The sequence below is a fragment of the Neodiprion fabricii genome, chromosome 2 (assembly GCF_021155785.1).
Source record: "Neodiprion fabricii isolate iyNeoFabr1 chromosome 2, iyNeoFabr1.1, whole genome shotgun sequence".
NCBI lineage: Eukaryota > Metazoa > Arthropoda > Insecta > Hymenoptera > Diprionidae > Neodiprion > Neodiprion fabricii.
The window spans coordinates 32,804,357-32,814,941 of NC_060240.1; the positions used below are offsets into that span (position 1 = coordinate 32,804,357).

General features: G+C 40.9%; 3 protein-coding genes across 3 annotated transcripts; 2 read left to right on the forward strand and 1 right to left on the reverse strand.

The window, feature by feature from the left end:
• Nucleotides 1–255: 255 nt before the first annotated feature.
• On the reverse strand, nucleotides 256–3,627 carry LOC124176791 (elongation factor G, mitochondrial). Its single transcript, XM_046558490.1, has 9 exons — nucleotides 3,459–3,627; nucleotides 3,203–3,364; nucleotides 2,634–3,132; nucleotides 2,265–2,529; nucleotides 1,994–2,165; nucleotides 1,607–1,897; nucleotides 1,318–1,521; nucleotides 926–1,237; nucleotides 256–833 (listed from the first exon to the last, which is right to left on the reverse strand). The coding sequence occupies exons 1-9, from the start codon at nucleotides 3,531–3,533 to the stop codon at nucleotides 564–566; spliced, it is 2,250 nt and encodes a 749-aa protein (XP_046414446.1). The 5' UTR covers nucleotides 3,534–3,627; the 3' UTR covers nucleotides 256–563.
• A 76-nt stretch (nucleotides 3,628–3,703) lies between these two features.
• On the forward strand, nucleotides 3,704–5,350 carry LOC124176798. The gene is made up of 2 exons (XM_046558500.1): nucleotides 3,704–3,947; nucleotides 4,016–5,350. The coding sequence occupies exons 1-2, from the start codon at nucleotides 3,908–3,910 to the stop codon at nucleotides 5,017–5,019; spliced, it is 1,044 nt and encodes a 347-aa protein (XP_046414456.1). The 5' UTR covers nucleotides 3,704–3,907; the 3' UTR covers nucleotides 5,020–5,350.
• A 766-nt stretch (nucleotides 5,351–6,116) lies between these two features.
• On the forward strand, nucleotides 6,117–10,471 carry LOC124176803 (peptidyl-prolyl cis-trans isomerase B-like). The gene is made up of 5 exons (XM_046558508.1): nucleotides 6,117–6,366; nucleotides 8,364–8,568; nucleotides 8,819–9,021; nucleotides 9,122–9,264; nucleotides 10,171–10,471. Exons 1-5 carry the CDS (start codon nucleotides 6,295–6,297, stop codon nucleotides 10,265–10,267), a joined length of 720 nt encoding a protein of 239 aa, XP_046414464.1. The 5' UTR covers nucleotides 6,117–6,294; the 3' UTR covers nucleotides 10,268–10,471.
• The last annotated feature ends 114 nt before the right edge of the window (nucleotides 10,472–10,585 follow it).

Genomic DNA, 10,585 nt, shown 5'->3' on the forward strand with positions numbered 1-10,585 from the left:
TTATTCCCGTGGATTCCGGACAAACCATTTTTGAACGGTTGTTTAATCGCACTACAGAAACGAACGAATCGTTGAATCGAAAATGTATATCAATGAAATTATGCTTTCAAACTTGACAGTGTGAGTAGACATTCTTTAAAATACCAAAGTAAAAAAATATGAGTATTTCTTTTTTCTTTTCTACTACTTCTTTTCGATTCTACTTTCTCGTTTTTCTCAGTACTACTTGAAAGTGGTAAATAAATACAATTTGAATATCGTTTTGCGAATCTCCTATATTTCACGTTTTACATGGGTTTGACAAATGTTACTCTATTTATAAATATATTACTGAATATGTACAGAGGAATTTTAAGTTAGTTCAACAAAGTGGCGAGAGAAGAACATCTCGTTCGTTGTTCAACTCATTTTTAATACATCAATCTTCCAAATCATATAGCTACTGGATCAACAGACATGATTTCGATTTGACTTTTAGTACGACGAAAATGATCATTTAACAACAGGTTATCATCCGCACTTGTATAATAAAACTAAAATAGATATATACCGTTCACAGGTCATCAATTTTTCTTGGACTTTTGCTCCTGATTTATCCCTAAACTCTGTTCGTACTGTCTAATGATTTCTTGCTGTACCTCAGGCATGCACGGACTATATCTCGAATATTCCATCGTATATTCTCCTTTTCCCTGGGTGGATGAACGTAATTCTCCAATGTAACCGAACATCTCGTTCAGCGGAACTTCAGCGTATAAGGTAAACCAACCCTCAATTCCGTCCGTTCCAGTTATTATACCATGTCTTTTACTGATTTGACTTATCAAAGCACCCTGAAAAGACAAAAATTATAATTAACTGCAAATCTTGCAGTATCGAATTGTGAAATAGGCACATTCAAATCTATAGAAATAAGTGAATCAACCTGAAATTCTTCGGGAGCAGTTACTTCTACAGCCATAATTGGCTCTAAGATTTGCCACACTCCGTTTTGGAAGACTTCCTTGACGGCACCACACGCTGCGAGCATGAAAGCCAGCTCGGATGAGTCAACAATATGATGACCTCCATCGATAAGCCGAAATTTGATTCCTGCCAACTTGTGGCCAGAGAGAAGACCTTTCTGAGCCATTGTTCGGAATCCTCTTTCGACACCAGGTACAAACTGTTTTGGGACATTAGTGCCCACTGTCTCATCAACAAATTCTAGAGTTGTGTTTGCGTGTGGTGGAAGTGGCTATTGACAATAAACCGCCGTTAGATCCTCCAGAGATATGAGTCTCTCTGAACATTTATAAAACAACATAGCAGTCTCACCTCCATTATGCCAATTACCCTAGCATACTGCCCAGCACCACCGGACTGTTTCTTATGAAGGTAATCGAACTCGCACGGACCAACTAATGTTTCTCTAAAGGCGACCTTTGGTTTCCCAAGAATTACAGGACATGAGTATTCACGTTCCATACGTTGTGCATAAATTTCTAAATGCAGTTCTCCCATACCGGAAACAATGGTTTCCTGAGGGAAAAACCGGAAAAGAAAGCCAAAAGTAATATTGCGTCTCTGTGAGTTTTGTTATTGTTAAGAAACCACAAGGGTTTACCTTGTTATCTGTATCATAATGAAATTGAAATGTGGGGTCTTCCTTCGTAAACCTGGCAACTGCCTTTGAAAAATTATCCCTATGTTTAGAATCGGCTGGTTGAATAGACATGGAAACAACAGGGTCTGGAATAAACATAGATTCCATTGACAGATCCAGTTGGGGATTCGTGACGAATGTATCTCCGGATGCACAATCTACCCCAAAGAGTGCGAATATGTCTCCAGCATATACTTCGTTAACATCTTCCATTTGATTTGCATGAAGTCTGACCAATCTTGAAGTTCGTATCTAAATTATTTACCGAATATTCGTTAGCATCATGTTCCAGGCTCTATGACTGACAATATCGATTATATACTTCTCTGACTTAAATTACATTATTACCTTTTTGCCTGATCTTTTGTTGAAAATATTGTCTCCTTTCACCAACTTTCCTTGGTAACACCGAAAATATGTTAGCTGTCCAAACCTTCCAGCTTCCAGCTTGAAGGCTAAACCAACGAACGAATCTTGCCCATCACGAGCTGGATTTAAAATAACAGTCTCTGGTTCCTCTCTAAAATAAAATTAGATATTAAGCAGACCTTGAGCAGATAAGCCCTTATTCCTTAATCGTCTTTTCATTTAAATTTAAAATTCATTGGCATGTATTTACCCTTTCTTCTCTCTTAATGCAACATTCTCCACTTCCCCAGGATTTGGTAAATAACTCAGCACAGCATCGAGAAGCGGTTGCACACCCTTGTTTTTTAATGCTGTTCCGACCAAAACTGGAGTGAATGTTCGTTTCAGACATGTACGTCGAATAGCACTGATTAGATCTTTCTCTGTAATTCCAGATTCATTCAAGAACAGTTCACCAATAGTATCGTCGACATTGCTCAAATGTTCTATGAGCTCTTGCCTCTTTGCGTCAGCCTCTATGTTATCACATGAAGAAAAAAAGCGGGTCACCATTTTAATGAGATGAATTTTGAAAAATTATATGGAAGCTTACATATGTAAAGTAGAAGTAGTGACGTACCTGCCCTCATGTCTTTGGGTATCTCATCCGTTCTAACAACATCACCATACTCTCCATCAAAGTAAACTGCCTTGTTAGCAACAAGATCTATGAGCCCCTTGGTTTCGTTCTCCAGTCCTATAGGCAGTTGGATGAAGGCGGCATTGTGCTTCAGTTTTGCTCTCATCTGAGACAAAACTCTGGCTGGATTTGCTCCCATTCTGTCCAATTTATTTATGAAAGCCAAACAAGGTACGTTGTATCTTTTCATTTGTCGATTTACAGTTAAAGTTTGTGACTGTACCCCTCCAACGGCGCACAAGACCAAAACAGCCCCGTCTAAAACTCGAAGGGCTCTTTCCACCTCAACAGTAAAGTCCACATGTCCCGGAGTATCAATAATATTTATATTATAGTCTTTCCATACTGTGTATGTTGCTGCTGACTGTATCGTTATGCCCCGCTGTCGCTCAAGTTCCATACTGTCCATAGTTGCACCTACATTATCTTTACCCTTGACCTATCGTACACAGTGAAAGAAAAATTGAAACATCTCTTTCTTCAGTGCTGCTCAAACAAATTAAACGTACCTCATGCATTTTATCAATTCGTCCTGTGTAGTACAAAATTCGTTCTGTAAGTGTCGTTTTCCCAGAGTCAATGTGGGCAGAAATACCGATGTTCCGAATTTTTTCCAATTCCCTGTGCTGGGCGTATTTTTCGTACGTTGCCATGTACGCAGACGGAACACGCTGTGGATTAATAATATAACGTGCTGAACTGCTGAGAGCATTTCCTAACCTCAATAGACGGTGTGATCGGTGCGTTAACAGCAATTCTACTCACCTCAAAGATGTTGAACGGCAAGCCTGTTAGCCGATTGAGTTTTAAATTACTGCGTAATAAGTTTAATATCGTCATGATTCAATTATTAAAATACTTTACTAAACAAAAAAATGATCTCCGAGTATGAATGGAGTGATTAACCGGCTAACATTGCAATGTAGCAAACGGAGCAGACTACGGATATGTACGGAAACAGATTTTCGACCAATTAGAATTTTGCTATCGCCTAACTAGTTAAACTCCGCCTATTATTCGACATCCTCACCTATGGGAGCGGCATCTGACAACGAACATATTTTCAAGCTCAACTGAACGAAACTTTCAAAAAAATAGCACATGTCGAACGCCCAGGTAAACATTAACGTATGTGAGGAATAAATGAGCGATAAAACGAGCAAGGGTGTTTCGTTATAAACGTCCAGATACAACGTAGTTTCACGTGATACATCATGGAGAAAAAACTTACACCCAGGCGCACTAGCTCCCCAGGTTCGTACATATAAGTTTGCATCCGATCATACCGTAGACTTTAACAACCTCTTTTTCTCACCGTGTAGTTCGGCCAGAAACCTCACCTGCTGTCACAAAGAATGACTCGTTCCTGGAGGATATGGACCTTTTTTCCCATAATCGTAATATTTATATATCTGAGAGAGAAGACGATCGCTTTATAACTAAGAGAACATCGTCACCTTGCACTGTGCCTTTTGCAACAGTGATAGAGGACGGCTTCGGCCAACGAAGCAGCAAGGTCTCTCATCCTATAAAAGCACCTGTGACCTCGGTTACTAAAACTTTGAAAACGGTACGCAAATCTGGCCGACAAGAAATCGGAAGCGGTGATGGGTTGCAGCAAGAAGATTCTCAGGTGGGCACAACGACCCGAGAATCCAAAGTGTTACAAGAAAACAAACTAAAAAGTAAGGATAATAGAGTACGATTAAGGCGCAGTGAACCAAAGGCTCCAGAGTGCCAAAATAGGACGCAAAATGAACTCAGTAAATCCCAGCAGGACCGAAAATCCCTTGTAAAAGAACGAAGCCGGCGTTCCGGAAGCTGCAAAGAAACTGATTGTAGTTCTAATACTTCTGAGGAGCAGAGGCAGCCATCCAATTTATCGAGACAATCAAACTCTCAGCTGGAAACAAGTAAGGATCACCATCGTCGTTCAGATGGAGCTCAGAAGCTGGATGGTAGAGATATTCCAGAATCTGTTGCTCTGCTGAGCGCAATAAAGGAAATTATCAGTACATACACCAAAGAGGAAGGAAACAAGATCAATCGAGTTCTGAACGAGCTTCATATCCTGAGTCAGGCCAGCCTAATAAAAAATTTGATGTTTCAAACCGACGAGATAAGAAAAGACCTGCAGCTAGGTGGAAATATGGGACAATTGCGCACATTAATGAATGAAAACGAAATACTGAAGGAGAACTTTGCTTTATTAAAGCTGAAATATGAGGATGTACAGCGAAGATTGGAGGAGACTGAACGTATTAAAGAAGAAAATGCTGCGTTGAAACTGAAGTTGCAGGAACTCTTGAATCGCAAGTCTAGCTGAAATGATATCCAATCTTTTTTCTCACTTTCGAAAATTCTACCGAATTTGAAATCTCGCTGCCGACCGTGATGTATTGTAATTTTACCTATAATAAGGTGAAATTGTATTCGCATTTCGCGTTACTATTTACACAATTATTACGACTATTCCTCTTATCGTTACAAGTATATATTATTTCTCTTAATCTTCGCAATTCGAGCTAGCTTCAAATTTTTGTATCAATAAAATATTTTTGTACTTATTATAATATCGATCCTGAATTGATCTCGTTTCACGTGAAAGTTGTATAACTTTTTTCGCGTTTACTGTAATTACAAGTCCACAGCTTCCGAGGGTGTTGATCCGGTCGTGGAAAGTTTATGAATGTTATATATATATATATATGTATAACAAAATACTCTCTGTCACAAACATTGAACTTTACATCCTTTGAACCTAATCATCCTAAGATGATAAACTCATTAAGTTTTATGCTCTGTTACATCTGACCCAATTGATAATCTCATCATATAAAACATTCGGACATTTACTTCTGCAATAGCTTCCTGAATCGTATCGTTGACTGAAAAATAAAATCGTACCATCGTATTACCTACGACGATAAAATTATTACGTAAACAGATATCGGCATACAGCCGATTGATAATCAACTGGAAACGTATTTTCCAAAACCGTTTGAATAGAGTAAATCTGTAATTATTCGTTGCATTCATAATGAACTGCATCAGCATCCGTACGTATGCTCATCACACCCACGTTAATTAAAATGAAAAGATTTGTTCAACGCGGCTGTTAGTTGGGATAACACAATCTCTCTCTCTCTCTCTCTCTCTCTCCATCCATCCATCCATTTAGCCGCCTCGATGTTTTTTCCTCCCGCGCGTCGCAGGAAGAGGCTGCTGCACAAAAGAGCCGCAAACAGCCACGAAGCCGGAGCGAGCCGACGTCGCGGCGTATCCCCGGCAGCCGTGGCGCGTTCGCGAGGCGCAGGGCGTCGGGGTGCCGCGGAGGTGAGGGTGAGGTCAGCGCGCGAATCTGAACAGAGTGAGAGAGAGAGAGAGCGAGGAGAAGCGGGGAGAGGAGAGACCGTAGGAGAGACTCAGAGAGAGCCACCGGGGCAGGCGAGCGTGCAGAAGAGAGCCGACTCTTCTCCGACACTCGTTCATTCCGGAGAAGTCGCGGGTCACCCTGAAATTAATACGCGTACTCCTTGGTTAATTGATAAAAGAGACGGGTAGCGGCGAAAGTTACCCACTCGCAAACAGTTTTGGAACGATGGCGCGTCTACACGCCGTCAAACTCGCAGCAGCGACGATCCTCATCGTCGTTTCTCTCACCACCGTACAGGTACAGTCGAAATTCTTCCATAACTGATGCTCTTTACACAAAAATATGCGTCATTCGAACACGATAGTAGAACCCCTTGGCCCGTTATGCGTTTAAATTTCCTTTATTAAAACCGATCAAATACGAATGCATTTTAAATCAAGTTCTCGCTCTTTGCCGATCTAACAAAGATTTCGAATTCCCGTTTAACGCGTTGTCAATATTCAACAGATTCCCGCGCTGATCAAAATCGCGCCGCCACCTCGAAATACATACTCGGGTCATTTTCATTGGCTTTGTCATTTGCGCTTCAAGTATAATATACATACGTATATTAGCAGAGTGTAAAGTTTGATCATTTTTATATATCACGTTATCGTATACACACGATTCAGCATCAAACTTTTAATTATTACGTGCTTCGGTTGTACTTGGAACATGTGATTTAAATGCAGAGCATACCGAAACCGAAGGACTTTTTAAGGGATACGCACGTACTGAACCTCCACGTCGCACGCAATCGGCTTATTCGTATAACGCAGTAAGAATAGTTATATTTCATCCATGATTTCAACAAATGGGACAAAGTGCAGAAACCACCGATTGAATCTATTAGGGTCGATTATAGCTACTCTAGGCGAGGGGGCCACGGCGAGGAGCGTCGATAGAGGAGAAACTAATGCAGAAGCCCGTAGAATTATACCAACTCGGTCCTGTAAACCTGCCCTGTATTTTGTACGTATGTGATAGGTAAAAAAATGACGGGAAACACGTACGAGAACTTTGATAGTAGAAAACAGAGCTCACGCTATACCTGGAATCTCTAAGTATTCGATAGGATTTATTTCGAGGTGAAGGTTTCACCCACCAAACTTCAACAATACTACGCGGAATTTCCAAGCTTTCGAGGGCACTTGAGACAGGGCAACAGGCGACGCGGAAAAACCAATTTGGAAGCCGTGGAAAACTGACAGTGAAAAAGACCTCGTGAACTCGTAACTTTAGTGAGATGCCCGAATCTCGACCGATCGCGACCTCAAGACCTGTCAAATAACTTTGTGGCACATTTAATCCTCGCGTACCTGAAATCAGATTAGCGAGAGAAATGCGAAGGGAATTCCTAGGAGGTGGACCTTGCAAAGTCGTATTGGGGCTTCTTCGCTGAATATATCGGGCACACGTAAATGGATCGAGAGAGAGACAGAAAGAGAGAGAGTAAAAAAAGAAAGAAAAAATTCGTAAATCATGATTAAAATGTTGAAGGAATGTTGTTAAACACTGAGGGACAGACAAGGCGATACCGGATCGAGCCAAACAAAACGGAACTTGTGAAATGATTCCAGGCTATGAGCGGGGGCGTGTAATGTAATATAATAATGTAATAGAATGTGTTAGAGCGGAATATAACGGGACGAGATTTGATGACGCTCATGCCACGTATAATAAAAGGTTGATAGCTAGATAACTGCGCTCAGTCAGCCAAGTTGCCATAATCGCACATCTGAAACCTTACCATAGCGGCAGCCTCTGTGTTGCGCAAATATGCGCAGCAGTAGTGCTAGCAGGATGGACAATCTACATGTATAAGATATGACGTACGGCCTGTACACCCGGATGATTCTTATCTGCCAACGATTCTTCGTTCATTTTCCTACCCGCGTTGTCGCTAGGACTCGCCACTGTTAGCCAAAAACGACAAATTTTTCGAAATTCCGTTCAAGGGATTGCGATGATGATATTCACCGATCGCAAATGGCTGACTGTCCTGCTTCGCGACGGTGGGGTCAATTCGTTTAAGCCGAGCAAGTACGTTCTACATATTACACGCGATCTAAATTTATGTCGGCAACTCCTGAATGATAACACAGCAGCTAATAAACGGTCTTGCCTGTATCACTGATACACACCGCCCATCGCCTTCGGTATATTAGAGATGTACAATATGTCAATGTTGTCTGAAATATCATTGTAAAAATAAAATTTGTATAATAAAAAAAAATAAAACACCCCCGTTCCAGGCTTCGAAGTTAGAGGTGACCAACAAGGTCTACTTTGACATAATGATCGACGACTACCCAGCGGGACGCATAGTCATCGGCCTGTTCGGAAATGTAGCGCCAAAGACCGTGAAGAATTTCCTTGCGATAGCAACGGAGGGTATAAACGGGAGGACGTACTCCGGTTCCAAGTTTCACCGAGTCATCAAGAAGTTCATGATCCAAGGTGAGCCAACCGGCCGCAATTATACCGCGGATGGGTGCCACAATGTGGAATTTTTGTTGCCAGATGTCTACTCGAGATCACTTCTTCATTCGGTTAATGGAGTTGCCGTTCCCTATCGATCGCAAATGAAATATGATATCAAAAGTCAGACGGTCGACCTCCAGTGGTCACGTTTTAAAACCATTTCAATTTCCGGGTGCCATGTATTTCTCTCCGATACCTTGACTCAGAAATTATTATCACACTGCAGGCGGAGATGTAGAAAAGGGAGATGGTTCTGGCTCGATAAGCATCTACGGAAAATACTTCGATGACGAGAACTTTGACCTGAAGCATACCGGACCCGGTTTCGTGAGCATGGCCAATGCCGGAAAGAACACGAACGGCTGCCAGTTCTTTATCACTACAACCGCCACTCCTTGGCTCGACGGGCATCACACCGTATTTGGAAAGGTAAGGGGGGCGGGGAGCCAACGCTGTGCGTGATTACATCAATTTCGACTGTAGAATCCGTTCGTTTCTAAATAATTTTTTCCTTTCTTTGAAACCGTAGGTAATCGAGGGCCAGGACGTTGTCCACAAAATAGAGCAAACGAAAACGGATACGGAAGATAAACCTGTCAGTCCTGTCGTGATTCTAGAGTCGGGGACTATCGCAGTGCCAGCGCCGTTTTTCATCTCGGACGATCCCTACGAGTAAATGAAAAAAAAAAAAAAAAAAAATGACCAAATTCGTGGTATTAAATCCTCTTCCCATAGCGGTTATCCCTTTTACGAGAACCGCTTATGTATATACACAAACTCTACATCCCCGCCTAAAACCTTCAAGAATTTCCACGCGACATTGTCCGCGACGCACCCTGCGCACCTTTATTGCTAAATCGACGCATTTACATAATTATCATACACACATGTATGTACACGAATCTGTGCATACGTACGTGTAACAAACTGCCCCATCCCGTTTGCCTGCGTAGAAAAGATTAGTAAACGAAAACGAAATTTGCCTATTCTATTATTTTAATTTTTTTTTTTTTTTGTCATACTTCGGATTGAACGCAAAATAAATATTTTTCAATCCGTTCTAATTCGAAGTCTTCAAAGAATAGAATTCGATGTAGCGATTTTTCTCAACTGTAATCATTACCACCTTCCTCGTTCCGTAGTTCTTTGCGTACGTTATAATAATAGTACGTAGTTACAAATGAATAATAAAATTTTCGCCGTTTCATTCCATGGCTTGGAAGTTATTTTTGCACATACCATTCATCTAGAATTAGGTGTGGAATACATCAAACAGTAATTACCTGATTAGTGTGAATCGGCTGTGTAGTGGACGCAGACCAGAATAGATCAGATAGATGTAGACAATAATCATTCAACTACTATTATACATCTTTGTAGATGACTTTGTATTTATTGCTCCGGAAGTATTGTATTCGTAATTGATGCACATTATACGTACAATAAATTATTTCCTATTCATAAAGCATCATCCCTATTGCTTGCCAATTTTTACACTCATCGTTGTTGCAATAATCTATCTACGTGTACTCGTTTTTACACCAGTGAATTTGAACAGCAAAAATGTCTTTTGAACAGTATTTGGGGCTGGTTCCGAGCCACAGCTATACCGCTCAGCTTCAGCTTTACCATTCTCGGTTTCTTTCACTGGATGATGAAACAGCTGGACATCTAGGCTTACGATTAGAAAGGGTCAAGAGCCTACATAGACCAAGCAAATTATTATGTAAGTTTGTAAATGTATATCGAGTAATACTGGCTTTTGAGGCCGACTACACACAAGTCAAACTGTGATCATCTGGTTCAAGTCCACAGAGCCGCTACTGCTGTTCCATATTCATAAGCTTTATAAATGTATAATAAATTACGTATAGATGTATAGATATATTTCTTACTGAATGTAAAAAAGTACGAAGAAAAAAGGCATGCAGATTGTAAAACGTTTGGCAAAACGTTTCTCGTCGATACCGCAATGACAACAGATCAAGAAAAA